Raw genomic sequence first — 18,857 nt, forward strand, 5'->3', positions numbered from 1 at the left:
ACAGAGAAGGAATAATTTTTGAGTGATTTATGAGTTTGGGTTTTAAATGCATTATGACATCAGTAAATATATTTGATTATGTCCTTTTTTGAATATAGAAACCATATAAAGACACCAGATTTATTTGAATTTGTGATGCATATGTTCACAAATGGTATTTTTCCTTATACAAAGCCAGTACCCAATATTTTAGTTTTGTGTGGATCTGTACATCGCATATCTAAGAGTCTGTTTCAGTTCATTTCCTCTTTTGCCTAAGCCAATTGCCTGTAGTTAAAGACTACTAAATTAAAGAAAAAAACATCTAATATGATTGTCCTTGAGATGTACTGCTATAAAACCAAGAAGAGATTCTGTACAGTTTCTAGCTCTATAATTTATTTGTATTATATTCTCAGTTCCTCTTTGTTTCAGCATAAAGTTTGTATAAATTGAAGATCAATCCTTCTATTGTTACACAGTTAAAGGATCTATATGTGTAATACACATTTGAATTTTTTTATTTCATATGAAATTAGACCAGATTTTCAGCGTATTTGATGAAGGGCATCTTTGTGCTTCTTTTTTATTTTGGTTTTTTTTTTTGTGGTTGACTCGTATTTCTTAATCATCTACTCGAAGACATCGGTGTTAAGATAACATTCTTTAAGTCACCTAACACAAGAAACTTCTTTTACTGTCTTTTTTGCAATGGTACTTTAATATCAAGTATTTAATGGTGTCACAAGGTCAGTGCCTCAAAATTGGAAGTCATGGCCTTTTCTGTTCCAACAGTTAACTTGGGGCCATTGTGGGAAACTCAGCAATCTGTGTTCCTTCTGTTGCTGTGGGAGCAGTAATGATATATAGACACACGCTGATTCTTTTTTTTTCCCCCTCATCTATTTGTCTTGGCTATCAGTTCTTGTCTACACCATAACTTCCAACTACCGAGTGCTTCAAAAACAACAGTCTTTCTTCCTACATGAAAGATGAGTTTGTCACATTTGAGTCACGCTTTTGAGGTCGAGAGTTTACATTTGCTCCCAGGGCCAAAATCTTGGACTCATCCATGACCCCAAAGCTGCATTTTTTTTCTCTCAGTTGTTTCATTTTTAAATCTGCCTATTCAAACCTCTGAAATACCGCTATAATTAAACTAGTGTTGACCTTGCCCTTGCTGCAAACCTACGGCAAGTTCTGCTTTTGCAACTGTGTTGTGTGTTGCCTATATCCTTATTTTCTCAATCTTCAGGAGAACACTTCGGGTTTCTAAAATTGCAGATGCTGCAGGCAGGCTACCATTTTACCCTGGCAATTGGGTCTGCTGCCCTTAGAACTCCCCCCTTAACCTCATTCTTCATGTGTTGTTTTTTCTTCTCTCTTCTCGTGGGAATTGTAGTACATAGATGCAGAAATGGCTTTCAGAGCCACAGCTGACAAGTAGTATTCAGATACTGCAGAGTAGCACATTTCCTAAGGATAAATGTAAAAATTACATCTAAAAACCAAAACCTTAATTTAGAAATAAAATAAAATACATCAGGCCCTGCAAAAAGCAGGTACGAAAAATTCGAAACAAACCAGAGTTCTTGTATCCTTGGTAAATTTAGTGGGTATGTCCTGTTACATTCTCTCTGAAGGAGGTATCCAAGGGACCAAACGAATCCTGGCTGAAATAGGAATTTTAAAAGGAATTTTAAGTTAAAAGATCAGGAAGAATGAAGGGAGTATTCCCCCTAAAAAGTGAGTATGAGCATTACATTGTAAGGTTTCCTTGGTAACAAAAAGAAGATAAATCCTTTTGTTCTGTGTTAGTGCGTTAGGGAGAGATTTCATGTACACTCATCCCAATTTGTGCTAACTGCGAACTGTTCAAACTGAAGTTGTCTCCCCTTTTGTACCATGATACCCATCATTAAGTTTTATTGGATCACTGCAGGAAAATATGGATGTTGTGAGTGCGGACAGAACAGAAATTTGGAGAGTACTATCACCAAGGGCTTGAAATAATACGAAACTAGTGCAACTAAATCTTTATAACACCAAGAATCTACAACGAAGTCATGCAGCAAATTGTTAAGTAAATTAGATCTTTACTATAATATTGAATCAGATACACTACAGGTTGATGAAAGAGTGGTTGTACAAGTAAAGACAACATAATGGGGACCAGATAGCATGTTTCTTGATCATAGGTATTTTGCTAATTTTGTGGCGTATTTATTACCATTTTCAGGGTATAAATTTATAAATGGCTGTGTAAACATTTCGCTTTCAACTAAACGTGATTTGGCAGGGTCAATAGAGTACTGGCCAGCGTAATAGCTGGAACCTATAGGTAATTAGGTAAGTCTTAGTGCCTTCCCTGCTATTCACTGAAGCATGAAAACAGACACATAGCGGTAATAAGCAGAAGGCACGGAAATCTGGATTTGCACAGGTTTCTGATCTCTGTTGCTTTACACGGCAGCTCAGTGTATGACACCTTTTGAAAATGAAGGCAGGTACGTAGATTTTCACGTGTCCGAATGCATTGAAATATCTGACCTATAAAAACACATGTTTAACTGAAAAACCCATGCAGCTGATTTGTAAAATTGCCTGGGTGCAGAGATGAAAATAGAACCATTAATATTTTCATCTGGGCATTCCAGCACAATTTTAAATCTAAGGTCGGAGTTGTATTTTGGGTAGGGATTTTTTTGGTTTGGCTTGGTTTTTTTTTATTTTAAAATGTATTTTATGCCTGCTTAGAATAGAAACCTGTTGGCAAAGAATACTAGATAGCTTGTGTGCCTTCTCTAAATCTACTCTTCACTGTCAGTTGCGGAAACAAAGTTACTATTCCCCTGCTGTCCTAGGCAATTGTGTTATGTGTTTTATAGACATCACACTGTTAAACAGGTGTTAAGTTTTACTCCAGTGGTGACTTCATTTTTAGAAACAGATAGTATGCATAACTGTTTAAATCAGCTGTTAGGAACTGCATGAAACAAATGTAAATTAATTGCCCTCAACTAGCGTCTTTGGCTTGATTTCCTATTGCTCTGTTCTTATTTTTTGTTTTAATTTCACAAAGACTGGCTTCAGCTGATAACGAGACACACGTATTCATACAAAAAGGAAGAAGACAGGAGAGGTTTTGGTTTTCTCTTCGGCATGTCAAGCCTAGTCAAAAAGTCCAAAATAGGAATCTCGCACTGTAAAAGCGGCTTTTTTGGCGTTGGACAAAAATTACGTATCTTCAGCCTTGTACAGGCTCACCCCTGCTGCTTGGAACAATAGGTTAATAACCTCGACTTGGAGTTTGTTCTTCTTCTTAGTTGCAGCTTATTAATCATCACTGCCGTTATCTTATATTGGTAAAGCACTCTGCGAGGCAGTGCCTGGCAGCCGGCAGATGCCATCACCCTCAGCTTTCAGAACGAGACACATCAGGTGGTGGCAGCTATCGTGTGTCTTCTTGCAGCTGAGGAGAATGGCCTTGCAGATTAAGTTCCCCAACAGGTCATTAAAAACAAAATGATCTGCCTTCTAAAAGCTAGATGTGTTCTGTAAAGTGATTTGTTCGGTCGTTTCTTATTTTTTCAGCCGCCTTCTCGCCCAGGCTTCCAGCACTGTCTGAAGTTTCCTGGTACCTTTTTAAATATACCAACTTCTCCTTTTTTGAAATTTAATTCAAGAGAAAATCTCTTAGAAATGGTCTGTAATTTTTTTCAGTTTTGTGAGAGAGGTGGTTTGAATTCTTTCTCCTAAAATGTGAGATTATAAATATATTTCTAAAGTATGTGCTACTGGTAAGCTATGCAGGTCATTTTTGAATCATAGGTGATATGCTTTGAAATTGATTTTAATGGCTAACAGGAAAATTGTTCTACCTAAAGTTGCATAACGACAGCAGGATATTTTAGCTCAGGGTGCAGCACAAAATATGTTCTGAAAATTGTTACCTCACTGCTGAACTTCAGAGAGTTGTTATGAATTCTTAGAGTGATATTTTGCTCCCGAGACAAAGCTATCCTAAACATTATAGGTTTGGAGTAGTAATTGCAATAATGCTAATACCCATTTCAGTGATTAAATATGTACTAATTAGCACAACGTGTTAGGGGATGGATAGCAATAATTGGTTGTCCCCCGCATCATTCTCCATCCCCCCCGGTTCCCCGTTCCCCAGGACCTGATTCAGCAGGCGCTGCCTGACACTTCTGTGTGTGATTGCAAATGCTTTTGACAAATGTTAATTGGGAAAGCACTAGAAGGCTGGATGCATTGTAATCAAAAGAAAATTACAGCAGTTTCGCAAGATGTCAGGCAAGCACTTGCAGAACAGATCCGGGGATTTCAATAGGTTTCATAGTAGCTGGCTGCGCCACGAGTTCAGCACAATTACACAGACTGCATTCAAGCAGCCAAGAATGAGACTGAAGAGAAGACAGCCTCTGAAGAAGTTTCTCATTTGTGAGCAAGAGAGGGCTGAAAAGCGCATCTTTGCATTTAGTCTTTAAAAACAGATAGTGATGTTCAAAAACTCCACTCTGAATTCACATGAAAATCAAAAGATAAATTCATATTTGTGACTCCTAATAGATTATGACTGAAATATAATTGAAAAAGGATTTTGAAATAATTGTTATCTGCCAAACTACTGAAAGTTAATCTTACTCAAAACACTGACTTAAAAAACTTCTGCTGAAAGTGAAGCAGCTCTTCTTTTGTTTTTTGCTTATGATTTAATTTAGAGAAGATACATTGTCCAGAAAGTCAGAGTTCAAGGGCCTGGCAGAAGAAAAAAAAGAAAGAAAAAAGCCAAAGTTAATCCTAAAATTAGTTTCATTTATTTCTGTATCAGTTAAGATTTAAAAAATGCTTGCCTATGAACTTACTTTTCTCAGCACAAGGATCTGTGCTTTTCTGTGCCTATAAAGCACTGTGAACGCTAATGAAGATTTGGAAATAATTAATGATAAGTGTTGCAGTTACATTGCTCACGTGCATTGTTTTCAGCCGTTGCTCAGTATACATTTGAAGGCGATGAACAGTTATTCCGGACTGTTCTCTCCGCTAGCGTTACCTGGTGTGATCCCTCCAAAGCCTCCCGGCGCGGCGTGGCTCGGGCCGTACCGCGGCGGCTCCAGCAGTGCCGTCCCGACACGGGTCAGCGGAGTGAGCGGCTGCCACTCCCCGGCAGAAGTGATTTGGCGCCTAACCCCATCCTAGTGTTTCATAAAAGATTACCCTAGGTTCCTGCCACTGGCTTGCACGACTTGGGTCTTCATACCTGCTTCATCAAAAAAGGATGTGAAGGCCCGAAATGTTCAAACATGGGAACACCACGTACAGGCTAGGCGCTGCTTCTGTTTGGAGCTAATCGGGCGTGCGGCAGCGCTCTCAAGCAGAATGACTGCCGGGTAGGAAGATGTTATAGTAATTATTTTCCTGGAAGGTGTGTAGTGGGTGACTTGAAGTTTTGGGGTCTGTTTTTTTTTTAAAATGGTCTCGTTAGTTACGGTCCACTGCCTTTGCTGTTAAAGCTGGACTGCATTGTTTACGGCATGCTAATTCAAATGATTCTGCCTATTGAGTTATTCCTTCTGCAGAAGTCATTAAGTAATCTTTAATTGCTTTGAGCGTGTTTGTTATGTACTGATAACTCACTAGTACTGCCTTTCAGCCTTTAGAAATGTAACTATCAATTTTTATTACGGAAGAGATTATTTGGAGAATGTGCTGAAACATCATGCTTGTATGAACTGGGAGTAAAAAAAGTCAGTCCCAGTTATATCTTAGAGACCCAGAATAGCTATAAGAAAAGACTAATATTAAGATAAAGGAAAGGAGACACCAGAGAAAAACTACATAAATAACATTTAAAGAATTTTTCCTTTTTATAATTCTGAATTCATTTACTTTATTATTACTCTAATTTTCTCTGTGCAGTGCCTACCACAGCAGTGACAATAACTTCTTCAGCAGAGCTGTACAAAACCACAGTGTCAACCACTAGCACTACATCACAGAAAGGTCCCATAAGCACAACATTAGCTGGAGGAACAAAGGAAGGAAGCAGAGGACCCAAGCCGCCGCCACCCGTTTCCACAACCAAAATTCCTCCTGTGACAAGTTTTTTCCCTTTGCCAGAGAGATTCTGTGAACCGACTGAGGCCAGGGGGATTAGCTGGCCTCAGACACAAAGAGGAATGATGGTTGAACGCCCTTGTCCCAAAGGAACACGAGGTATTGCCTTTAAAAATATAACTTGATTTCAAGCAGACATTTCAAAAGCGGTGTGCTGCTCTCTCATGGTGAATTTTTTTTTTAATCTCAAGCTGTCTGTTACACGATTTTTTGTTACTTGGAGAATGCAGTATCTACAGGCAATGGTCAAGTTTTAATCTACAAACGGCATTCGAGCATAGCTGCAGAATTACCTTGTGCATGCGCTTTTGAGAGGTCAAATTTTAGGGCTTTGCTTGAGGACTGTTGTGAAATATGCTTACAGCTGCCTTTCTCATTATGAGGTCCCCTCTGGATGAGCTCCAGGAAAAATCAAGGGCTTTTTGTTTGTTTGCAGAAAGCGTCTGGTACTTTTCACTGACTTTTTTTATTGCTGTTTGTAATCTACATTATTTCCTTAGGTTTTTGTCAATTATTGTCAACTGCTGCCATTAGCAGCATTCAGAATTTAGCATTGCTTAGGAGCACAGTGTAGCCGATTTCCTGAATGCATGCAGAAAAATGGTTTCCATTTCACTGTAGTTTTCTACATCTGTTGTAGGAACTGCCTCATATCTCTGCGTGGTCTTAACGGGAACGTGGAACCCCAGAGGCCCTGATCTTAGCAACTGCACCTCACACTGGGTAAATCAGCTGGCTCAGAAGGTTGGTTGAAACCTTTTAATCTGCTGTACACTAGTGATTAAGGATTTTAACTCTGAGCATTAATAATTCAGTTTATTGAAGCCGTCTTTATTACTCTATGTTCATTTAAAGTAGAAGGAGTTATGTGTACTTTGTGTGCAAAGCATTGGCCAACAGTTAGGTTCATAAGTGTGTTTTGGTACGCTCTCCCTCTAAGTTCTTGTATTGAATCTATGATTATGTGTTTTCATCGCTATTTAAAGCAAAGTAGTTTTGCTGGTGTTCAAAAAACAAAAGCTGTATTTGCTTAATAAATCAAATATTATAAATCACACAGCAAAACCAGTGGTATACAGCAAGGTTTTTTGGTTCAGGAAAAATTATACTGTAATAAATAGATTTTTGTCTGAGTGCATTAGTAACAGTATGATTAGAGCGCAGAGCCACTTTCTGTGTTTTCCCTCCCTACTGAGATTTACTAAGTTTATGAAAACTGGATAATTTGTTGTCAGTACCAGGCTACTTGACTTTCAAATGCCTCAAGCACTAGTATGAACAAATAGATTTCTTACTGTCTGATAATGGCAGTAAAATAAAAGTAAGGATGAATAGAATATCTAGCCCAGAAGTCCCAGTCTGATTTCTGGTTTTGATGGCTGTTAAGAACTGCTTTTGTGTGTCACGGATCTAAGAACCTTTAATCTTCTGAGATAAAGAGAACGTTATTGGTCTCAATTAGTTGCAGATTTCAATGTATGTGCAAATGGTTATTTCACCACAACAAAGGTACACAGGGAATTGGAATTAGGAGCCGCAAGCAGAACAAGGGACCCTGCTGAGATAATATAAATTGTCATTTCAGATCAGAAGTGGAGAAAATGCTGCTAGTCTGGCCAATGAACTGGCTAAACACACCAAAGGACCCGTCTTCGCTGGCGATGTTAGTTCATCAGTGAGGCTGATGGAGCAGCTCGTGGACATTCTGGATGCTCAGCTGCAGGAACTGCGGCCCAGTGAAAAAGACTCTGCTGGAAGGAGTTATAACAAGGTACGCACCTCCTGTCACCTTCTCCTGCTGGGATAACCATTGCCCTTGTGTTGGTTTTTTGTTTTTTTTTTTTTCCTTTCAGAAATATTAATCTATACTTTGTTCCTGCGTGCTTATAGTTCTGGAATAAACATGTAAGAGAAAACAGCAGTAAATACACAGCGGAAAGTTGCAATTACCTTCTTTAGGGAATACGATGTAATTCACAATAGTTGGCTGGTCCTGAAATACATAACTGTGTCCCTTATTAAAATCTGGAATGCTTTGTAGCTAGTGTGAGAGAAATGGGCATTAGCTCTCAGAAATTCTGTAACAAATCAGCATGTTTACCCAGTGATCCTTTTAACCCTGAACATGTAATAAAATCAGTGGGATTCTGCATAGGTGCCGGGTTTTATTTTAATCTGACTTCCTGCAGAATAATAGCACTTTCTTAGCATTTTAAAGCCGCCAACATCACTTATAATTGGTCTTTATGAAAATGCCTTAAAACACATATCTAAAACACGTATAAATGTGTTCTCCGGAATGATGTTCAGAGAAACATTTCAGTGAAAATGTATGTCCTTCTGGTTAAAATACAAATCACAAGCATTATTACCATTCCTCTTTTTCTCAGAGGCAATGCTGTATTTCTCGGCCTCTTCCTTGTGTCAGCTTAGTCAACAAGCTACAAACAAAACAGTTTTTCAGCCTCCTTTAGAGAAAGAGCTCCATGCACTCCTGGTATTTTGGCAATAGTTTTATTTACAATCCCTAGAGCCCTTAAGAGAGTTTTCCCAGAGGCAGATCAAATGCCCACAAAGGGATTTTCTCCTTTAACCTTTTCACACAAATCCCATCGTTTGGGCAAAGATATCTGGGCACCTGTATAAAGGTTGGGGAAAAACATTTCCTGTGTGATTTTTTTTATAGTCATTGCTGGACAGACATTAGATTAACGTCCAGGCTATAGTTCAAATTCGGGATTTGAAACACCAGACTAATTTTTTTGATATTTCTAAAGCTTTCCAGAATGTGTCTAACTTCTGATTTTCTTTTTTCTTACTAAAAAGCTCCAAAAACGAGAGAAGACATGCAGGGCTTACCTTAAGGTATCTCTCCTGTGCTGTCACCCTGCTTTCTCCCTGCTTCAGCAACCTGCCACGCTTTATCATCTTGCTGCATGATCCTATGTATTTCAGTCTTTGATAAATGTGTATTGTGCCCCATATCAACTGTACAAATGTTGGCTTTGCACAGGTATAACACTCAGAAAAAAAAAATTAAAGATCAAAGTTTATACCTCTTTTACCTCAACTTGTTCAAAACTAAAAGAGCAGAAATGGTTCTTACCTGAATTGGAAGTAACATGTCTCTCATAATGCAACTTTGGGTATAGGAAAAAGCTGGCAACTTACAAGAAATTACTTCAGCTTGGTAGTATTTTATATCAAAGACTGCTTGGAGTTAATTTGCTTGCATGAAAAATGTACATTATATAGCCTGCTTTGTTCTTTGTGTATTGTTATACCTAGTAAAATCACTCTTTCTTACAGTTATAAGAGTTGTTACAAAGGCCAGATTCAGTGACTTCAGGATAAAATGTAAAGACAAACATTTCTTGAACTTTACTAGTAAAATGTGTGCCACGTGTCCCATTAACCAGGCTATATGGAAGGCATGTAAGACATTGTTACCCAATTTTCAGTTTCTTTCATCTGCTGTAGAATGGTTGTCCGTAGTGGCCAGCTCCTGCTCTGCAATACAATGCCACTAATGCCACCTCGCGCCTGTGAAGAAGAGAAAAAAGTCCTAGAGCAGATCATGTCTGGCTCTGAAAAATTTTATTGCACACTTTTTCAAAGTTTCTTTTGAAATAGTGATTTTTACTTGTACCCTCTGAGATAAAATGTAAGAATGATTTTTGAAAAGAACTTTGAAATACTTTGCAACATAATAAAGCAATTCAGACTCTTACCGAAGAGACATTTCTCTGTCCAGGGCGCTCCTGTCTTTTATCCTTCAGCCCAGGAAGGGGATGGGAGTTGTCCAGTTATGCAAAAATTCGACAAAAAGAGACAAAGATCTGGAAAGTAATTCACTTCTCAAATAATAGTAATTGTAATAGTTTTTTATTGGAAAATATTTTTTAATAGTAAAGGGAAATCCAGCAGATATGGTTTGAGTAGACTGAGTTTTCATACCTCATTTTCAATAGTAAACATGAACATGACAAGAGCAGTAATGGAGTTGCTCCGACAGCTGCATCATAGGGGCCGCGTGGTCTTCCACTGCCCACTCGCCTCTCTCCGAGAGGAGAGAACGCCTCAGAATTATTACTGGGCAGGTGATAATTTTCCACAGGAAAATGCAGAGTTAGATTATCCCATAATAAATAAAAAGCGTTTTGTATTAACGAAGGCATACTGCCAGCACTATATGGACATACACAAGAAACCGCAGCACAACCTTAATTTCCGACTGGTGTCATTTTCCATAGGTCTCAAATGGGCTTCTCTGCTTAGATAAGACTAATAAACCTCTTGAAATTACAAATCAAAAGCTGACTTACACTATGCAAATGAAGCAAGTTCCCACTTTGTGACAGAGGATTCATTTGTACCTCAGATTAGAGGCTCCGATCTGTATTTCTTGGTGACTAATGAATCTGGCCTCTGCAGACCAATTTCTGTTCCACTCTAGTTAATGGCTGCAGCAATATCAGTGCAAGCATTTTGACTATTCTGTCTCCCATTAGAGAAAGAAAAAAGGCTTTAATACCACTTCGAAGTATCTTCCACCTGCCAGGAAGGTCGTGGTGGCTCACAATGCAGACAGAAAGAGGATATTAAAATGGATTAGGCTAATTAATCTTGCTTTGACAATAGCCTTGACCAACTTTTCGTGTTCGTTTATTTGCACAATATAGTATTCCAGACCGACATCTTTCTGTTTGTACAATACGTTCTGTTTCCATTCCCAGTGCTTTTAAATTGATCAAACAAATTATATATATCCTTAATGACACATTATGACTAGGTAAATGGGACAGAGTAAACAGGGTGTTTCAGCAATGCATGGCGTACTCAATGCACAGCATACTCAATGCACAGCTACATTATGCATTAATGTAAGAGCCTGCCTTCAATTGATTAACTGATTACTGTGATTGATTGGATTATTTTGTAAAAATAATGTAATCATGCCACTGAATTCTTTTTCTTCCTTATTTACTGTTACTTTATATGCAGCTTAATGAACCTTAAAACATGATGATAGAGTTGTTACAAGAAAGACTTTTTAAAATGGCAGCTTTATTCAGTTTTACAGTTTTGCCTTCACTGATAAGAGGGACAGTCAGTGGACATCTTGTTTGTTCTATTGATTTCCTTTTTTAACTGACCTTTGTGCAGGAATGGGAGTTAGTAATCTTTTTAAGTATCTATGAACAGGTACAGGAACAGGAGGGGGAGTGAGAGTGGCTCGGGCTAATTTATATCCACTGAGTCAGCTTCATTTCATGCCTCCTGTAATAAAGAAGGCAGTTTGTCATAGACAAGTAGTTTATAGTGCTATGGCTGTGTGAGTTGGGCTAAGTTTCCAGAAAGGTAGTATTGTCATTTTAGCCTAAACTGCAGAATGCCAGTTTTGGCGTTAGAATTTTTAAATAGAAGTTATACGTTTTGACATTAACTTTAAGACAAAAGCTTCAGGGAAAACTTATGGCATTTATTTTTACATTTTTCAGCACATTAATAAGACTGTCTTTATACGTGACACAAGACGAGTCAAATCTGCATGTTTACCACTTAGAGACCACACAATGCTAGTGGCTAACTGCACTTCTATTAATGCTAATCCAGGGAGAGGATGGAAAATATTTTTATGTTGAAAATAGTTTTCTAGTGCCATTAAATCACAGTAAATCATTCTGACAGTTAAGTATTATAATTGTCACCAGATAACGTTGGAAATTTTCCCCAGCTGCCTAGGGCAATCAGACCTAATGATAGTGTTCTAATGAATGCAGGCAATTGTGGATACAGTGGACAACCTGCTCAGGCCTGAAGCTTTGGAGTCCTGGAAGGACATGAATTCTTCAGAACAAGCCCATGCGGCCACGATGCTACTTGATACGTTAGAAGAAGGGGCTTTTGTATTGGCTGATAATCTCTTAGAACCAACTAGAGTCTCAATGCCCACAGAAAATATTGGTAAGTGAATTTGTTTTCAAGCATAATTTAGTGCTGTGCGTTGCTTTACACAAAATCAGGAAAAAATATTCTATATAACCACAAACTCTTTGAAAGCTGAGCTGCTTAACATTTGGTGGAAAGGTAAATGGTCCTAAGTGGGGGAGACACGCTTTTCTTGTTTAGTTCTTCAAAATTAGCATTCTTCTTTAGTGTCATTAATACAATGTAAAATGGAAGGTAGTTGATGTTGCAAAGTTGATTTACTGCTGAAAAATCATTAGCAGAAAGTATGGGTATGAGGAGTGCTTAAATGGCAGACTATGGATTTTTTGAGGTAACTGCTTTCTGTAGAGCTGCAGAAGTGCTTTCCTGTTATATATAATCTGTTCCTAATGAATGTAGATTACTTTTTTGCAACGTACTCTGCCAGTTAAATATTTTAGGTACTCAGAACGTAGGCCAAATGTTTATATTAAACATGACTGCCTTCAGGTAAAAGTGTGTTTAGTGAACTACATCTCCCATAATGCAGAATAGCTATGCTCCAGAGACTGCAAAATAGCTGAAGATAGTTGGAGCATAATTTGGAATTTAAGCGTTGACAGAGAAGTGAAGGGGTTTGGTATTAGAGATGTGCCAATATTGGTACATGGGATGCGTTAACGCAAAAATCACTGGTATGCATAAAATAATTCCTTCATCTTATTACAGAGATGAATCTAGTCTCAGTAAGGTACAAGGAAGCTGAAAGTCTGCTAATTTGAGGGGTACTGAGATGGAGACTTGGACTAGACTGCAGAAATGAGACTTTTCATCTTTCAGTGTCTGCATGTTTGTAACTGTAGAAGATGGTTCCTTCTAGTTTTTAATTTGAGTAGGAAGATACTGAGAAAGGATGGGGAAAGGTGTTACAGTCCATTATCAACGTAACTGCACCAGTTGTTTCTGAAGGAATGTGGGTAGAATCACAGAAAATCTCTTTTAGGATGTACACGAGCAGTTCCGTGGAGCTCAGTAGACTGTCTGAATATCACTTCTTGTGATAAGCTGTCTTCAAGTCATAGTTAGTAACACATTACTGATGCTATCCTAGCCTGAAGTCCTAGCGCACCTACGTATGTGTGGCTTAGAGAAAGAGAAATCATTGCCTAATTTCGCACCTTTTGTCCATCTGTAGTTTAGATCTATAGTTAAACCAGTTTAATATAATGCAGATATTTGTCAACAAATTGACCGGTCTGACCGGTCTGATTTTACATAACGAAGGGGATCCAGCCTTCGATGGTAGTCCGATGGAGGCTTCCCAATATACAGTGTGTTATAAATTAAAACTTACGTAAGGCTGAGTGGCATCTCAGTTTTCAATGTAAATATTTTTTTAGCAGAACAAATAAAATGGTTTCCTATAAACCTTTATGCAGAATTATATTTAGGAAAATCAGACATTTTCAGACATAGTTATGAATACTAAATTACTAATTAGCTAAATACACGGCATAAGTGTACTTAGGTGTTCATTTGCTGACTGTTTTAAAAACTCTTTCTATCTAAATCAATACTTAAAGTTCTAAATTTGTTAGCAGAGGATACTGCGTAGACATTAGGAGGTCCAAAATTAACATTTCTCTGCAATTTGTGTGGGCTATATTTAAGTGGATGTTTTGGGGGCACAAACTAAAGCAAAGTTTGATGTCGTGTTATCACTATTAAAGTGCTGTCATTTTAGTAGTGTGCACTAGGTTTAGTTAAAGAAACTAACTGTGTGCTTGAAAGGTGCAGTACAGATCTGTCTCACAGTGGCAAATGAGGACAGCAGTGTGAGAAAACTAAATAGAGTGGGGGGAAATAATGTCATCTGGCATATTGCAATCTGACAAAGAGACTTTCTGCATTCTCCTTTCTTACCACTTTTTTTTTTTAAATCTCTGGTCTGCTTAGTTTTGGATGTTGCGGTGCTCATTACTGAGGGCCAGGTGCAGGACTTGAAATTTCCTCAGGGCAGTAAAGGAGGCAACTCGATTCAGCTCTCTGCAAGCACCGTGAAACAGAACAGCAGGAACGGTGAGTCTTGGGCACGGAGCACTGAAACTCCATTAACTTTTATAAAACCTACATTACCTCCCCTAGTTAAAATATCAAAACAAAACACAACAAAACTGCTCTGTGGCTTTTTCTGAAAGACAGTGGGTACCAGGGCATTTTTCTTCAAATCCATCGCCTGAAAATGCCTCTCTGATTACTGATGCTTTATTGTCGGTTCATTAGAGTACAGGTTGCTCTGTCTTTCTGTAGACCTCTATGGCATGATGATGTGGGGTTTTTGTTTTGTTTTTTTTTTTTTTTTTGTAGGATTAGCAAAACTGGTTTTCATAATTTACAAAAGTTTAGGGCGTTTTCTCAGTACTGAAAATGCAACCATAAAGCTGGGCAGCGACTTTGCTGGGCGGAATAGCACGATCGCAGTCAACTCCCACGTCATTGCAGCCTCTATCAACAAGGAGTCTAGCCGGGTGTACCTGACTGATCCTGTGCATTTTACGCTGGAACACATTGATGTGAGTTATGCTAATGAATTAATGGGAAGGTCATAAAATCAGCAAGAGAGAAAAGCAATGCAGAAAAATAACCTTTTTTCCATTTGAATTTTAAATGTTGGACTAGGTCAGAGACACAAGCTTAGTTAAGTCTATGAACATAAAATTAAATGAGCCTGGTTCAGTGATTATTAGAACTTAAGTGTATTCTTAATGAAAGCTAATTCAGTAATCAACATGAAAATGTAAATGACTAATTTGTTTCTAACTGAAAATTAACTCTTACCTTAGTAGCAGAGTAGAAAATAACACTTAAGATTCTTGATGATCGGATGTAGCAAGTTGAAACGACACTAACTTTTTACATTAATTTTGGACCAAGTTCTGGAAGCTTAAATGCATTTATTTAGTTGTTTACATGCATTTATTCAGTGAAGAATAAAGTATTTTATTTTGGCTTGTTATCCTTTAAATTTGTGTATATTTTCTCATGGCAATTTGTTTGATGTGTTTCTTTGTTGGTTAGTTTGGTCCTTTCTGTTTTCATGTCTCATGTGGGGAAAGTAAATAATCACAGCCATGATAGAAAAAATATGGATGTATTTTCCTGTCATTTTGCCTCGTGTTACAAACCTATTTTGATTGTTTTTCATCAAAATAGATAGGAATGAACTTTTTCCTGATGTCTGCTCACGTGACTTTGGTCTGACCAAAGGTGAGAATCAAAGGAAAAAGATCATATTTTCAAATTCTCAATTACAGGAAAAATATCTTCAGAATAAATTTACAGTCCTAATTTTGCAGAAAGCAAAAATGGCTATAATGTACCATCAGTGCATAAAATTGTAAGATGGAAATTGTAATTGTTTAAAATTGGGTCTACAGTAATTGAGACTACACTTTAGAGTGTTTCGGACTATAAAGTCCCTTTTAAACTAGGTGTCTTCCTTGTATTACATAGTCCACAATTTTGCTGATGAAAAACTTTATTGTCCGAAACATGCAAAGTTTAATCTAAATTACCCTTTACACATATTAAACAATTGTTATTGCCATCTTAGTGTGTAAAATCCTCATTTTATGTTATCCTTTTATCTGCCAGCCTGACAATTATTTCAATGCAAATTGTTCCTTCTGGAACTACTCAGAGAGGACTATGATGGGATACTGGTCAACTCAAGGCTGCAAACTGGTTGACACAAATAAAACTCATACAACGTGTGCTTGCAGTCACCTAACCAACTTTGCAATTCTTATGGCTCATCGGGAAATTGTGGTAGGTAATGATGTTTCTAGCCATCGGCAGGGAACAAACTTTTAAAGATTGAGCTTTAAATTTTTAGCAACATCCAAAATTGCTGAAGGTTTGGAGTATTTATAGCTTCTACCCACTCTTTCTAAAGCAATTTGCTTCTGTAGCACTTTTCTTCCTCGCCCATAAAGTTACAAGGAAAGTAACAGGAAAGAAAAACAAGGAAGGACAAGAGGTTTTTTTCAAGTCATATTTTAAAGTTACTGTCCAACCTTAGAACCATTTTGCAGACTTCCCCTGAGTACAGCTGGAGAGTTTTCTGTAGGGGCAGCCGTGCAGACTGTTCCCTGGAAGCACAAGTGCCAGCTCTCCTTAGAGCAGGAAGGTCAAGGAGCTTCAGTACTGGTTGTTTAAATGCCTCTTCATACTTTGAAATTTTGTTGTCTAATTAAAGCACTTACTGGATGTCAGGGGGCCGGGAGCATGCAATATTTGCAAGGATGTGTCACTTTTCATAAACCCATTATATTTGGAAAGGTCGCTGAAAAGATAACCAAGATGACAAAAGTGATTCTGTCGCAAGTGAAGCAAGGAACCTTCTTTAGCTAAACAGGAGCCTTCTTTAGCTAAACATGAGATTAGAGATGGAATTACACACATAATATACTCTGCATTTTGTCCTAATTGGTGTGTAAATTGTTGCTTTCTTCTCCGCTGTGGAGTTGCAGGTCTGTAGGAAGGAACATACAGTCTTATAGGAGGACCCAGAGAAAGCTCCCCTTTTTGTTTGCATCAGAGCCTAGTGGCACTTCCTGAATATTACATTTCTCTACTTCTTGTCTGACAAGTTTACAGCGAGTCATCAGAAAAGTAAAAATGCTACCTGATCTGGCTAAAATAGTCACATTTTTCTCTCAGACCTGTTCATCTTGTCATCTTGTACTTACCCTAATCTTGCTCTTCTTGGAAGCTGACCTGAGACTGAGAAACTACTGAGTACATTTTGCCCATCTCATGTAATGAACAAGTAACTTTTCCGGATGCTAGCTGTGAAAATAGGTTTTTGTTTATACTCATAAAGAGTCATATTAATTTTCTCCATTCTTGGTTATTTCCAGTACAAAGATGGAGTGCACGAATTGCTCCTCACTGTCATCACCTGGGTGGGAATTGTCATCTCTCTTGTTTGCCTGGCCATCTGCATCTTCACATTCTGTTTTTTCCGTGGCCTGCAAAGTGATCGTAACACTATTCACAAGAACCTTTGTATCAACCTATTCATTGCTGAGTTCATTTTCCTAATAGGCATCGATAAGACAGAGTACAAGGTAAGTCTTCTCTGTGTGTACTGAACTTGTTCTCTGAAATGACTGTTTGAAATGGATTTGAATTAAAACATGACAACACTGCCAAGCTTTCAGCATTATGACACAGAAAGGCTGAAATAAAAGCTCAATGTGAAAACAAAATAGACATGTTCATAAATAGTATTTACATCCATCAAAAATATCACTGTGGCCTTAATTTCCCACTTACGGTAATGTTTTTCATTTTCAGTTGAGAAACATCAGCTATTAACGAGGCAGGTGGCTTAAACTTTTGAAAGAGGAGATGAAATTAAATGTTGACATACTAGGAGCATATATGTGTTCTCTCCATATATTCGTATGTCTCAACAGCTATTGATTACTTTTTCGTATATATATATTAGTAGAGAGTCTTATTTATGTATTTACTCATTTTTTACACTGCACATCATGCAAGTTTTTTGACAGTATTTGTGAAATTAATTCTGTCATTCAGATGCGATTCATTGGGTTGAAATCTAATAATTCTGTAGAGTTTCATCCAGAATTCAGCCAAAGGGGAGAGAATTCAGGTTGATTTCTATTACAACAGTGGAAACTTCCAAATTACAGCAGATAAAAATGGCATGATGGCTGCTTCATGATTTTAAATAAGCAATATTACATTATGCATCTAGAACCAACAGTTCATGTCTCAGATTATCTAAACTATAAGCACTAAAACTATATCAGTTTCAAAGTTAAAGAGTTGCTTATAAAATTGAAAAGTCCACTCTATAATTGAAGACTGGGGGTGAGGGCACGATTTCCTTCATTCATACTGCTTAGCTGAATTTACTTTCTTCAGCTACTGACAACACGTTAGTATTTGAAAATGTTCGGTGTATGTTTTCAGGTAGGGAAAATGCTCTTGTATTTGTGAAAGATATCTGATAGTAGTATATGCTGTTCTATTTCACACTATTTAATTAGAGGTGCAATGGTGTGAAGAATTTGTGGTTTATATTTTTCACCTTTCTTTTTCTTTGCAGATTGCATGTCCAATATTTGCAGGTCTCTTACACTTTTTCTTCCTGGCAGCCTTTGCCTGGATGTGTCTAGAAGGAGTGCAGCTTTATCTAATGTTAGTAGAAGTATTTGAAAGTGAATATTCTAGGAAGAAGTACTATTATGTTGCTGGCTACCTCTTCCCTGCTACAGTAGTTGGTGTCTCAGCAGCTATTGACTATAAGAGCTACGGAACAGAGAAAGCGTAAGTAATTGCAAGTGACCCGAGTGTTTTTCAAGTGAATAATTTTTTAAAGCCTATTAGCTGTCAGAGGGTCCCTGACAGACTAAAATACCATCTGAAAGCTTTATTGGTAAGAGAATGGCAATGCTGTGCACAAATTACAATCAAGTCTTTTGTAATTCTCTAGGTTCAGAGGATTTGTACTCTAGAGAGACCGATTCTAAATTACGGTCTTTCTTTTAACACAAAAGATTGACCTGAAACAAATTGAAAAAGTAAATAACTTTTTGGCCTCAAATGTATATTAAGTAAAAATTCTCAACTTAAAGTATGTGACAGGCCTAACCGCCCAGTTTTAAGCTAATGCTTCATTAGATCTCTTTGTTCCAACTGCCCCTCTAGCTAACTCTCGTCCTGAATTATGGCAGTACAATATTCCAACCCATATGTTTCACTTTGATAAT

General features: G+C 37.7%; 1 protein-coding gene across 3 annotated transcripts in view; it reads left to right on the forward strand.

The window, feature by feature from the left end:
• The window catches only part of LPHN2 (latrophilin 2), a 128,426-nt gene that overhangs the window by 85,947 nt on the left and 23,622 nt on the right, over positions 1–18,857 (forward strand). For 2 of the 3 annotated variants that reach the window (XM_009884700.1, XM_009884702.1), the window contains exons 5-13: positions 5,923–6,219; positions 6,761–6,864; positions 7,706–7,891; positions 11,904–12,087; positions 14,008–14,130; positions 14,419–14,624; positions 15,706–15,879; positions 16,974–17,183; positions 18,194–18,414. In XM_009884700.1, coding sequence (XP_009883002.1) covers positions 5,923–6,219; positions 6,761–6,864; positions 7,706–7,891; positions 11,904–12,087; positions 14,008–14,130; positions 14,419–14,624; positions 15,706–15,879; positions 16,974–17,183; positions 18,194–18,414 — 1,705 coding nt within the window. Of the gene's footprint in view, positions 1–5,922; positions 6,220–6,760; positions 6,865–7,705; positions 7,892–8,946; positions 8,986–11,903; positions 12,088–14,007; positions 14,131–14,418; positions 14,625–15,705; positions 15,880–16,973; positions 17,184–18,193; positions 18,415–18,857 lie in introns of all 3 variants that reach the window. The other variant, XM_009884701.1, reaches the window with a different exon arrangement.

This window comes from Charadrius vociferus, unplaced genomic scaffold (genome assembly GCF_000708025.1).
Source record: "Charadrius vociferus isolate BGI_N301 unplaced genomic scaffold, ASM70802v2 scaffold163, whole genome shotgun sequence".
NCBI lineage: Eukaryota > Metazoa > Chordata > Aves > Charadriiformes > Charadriidae > Charadrius > Charadrius vociferus.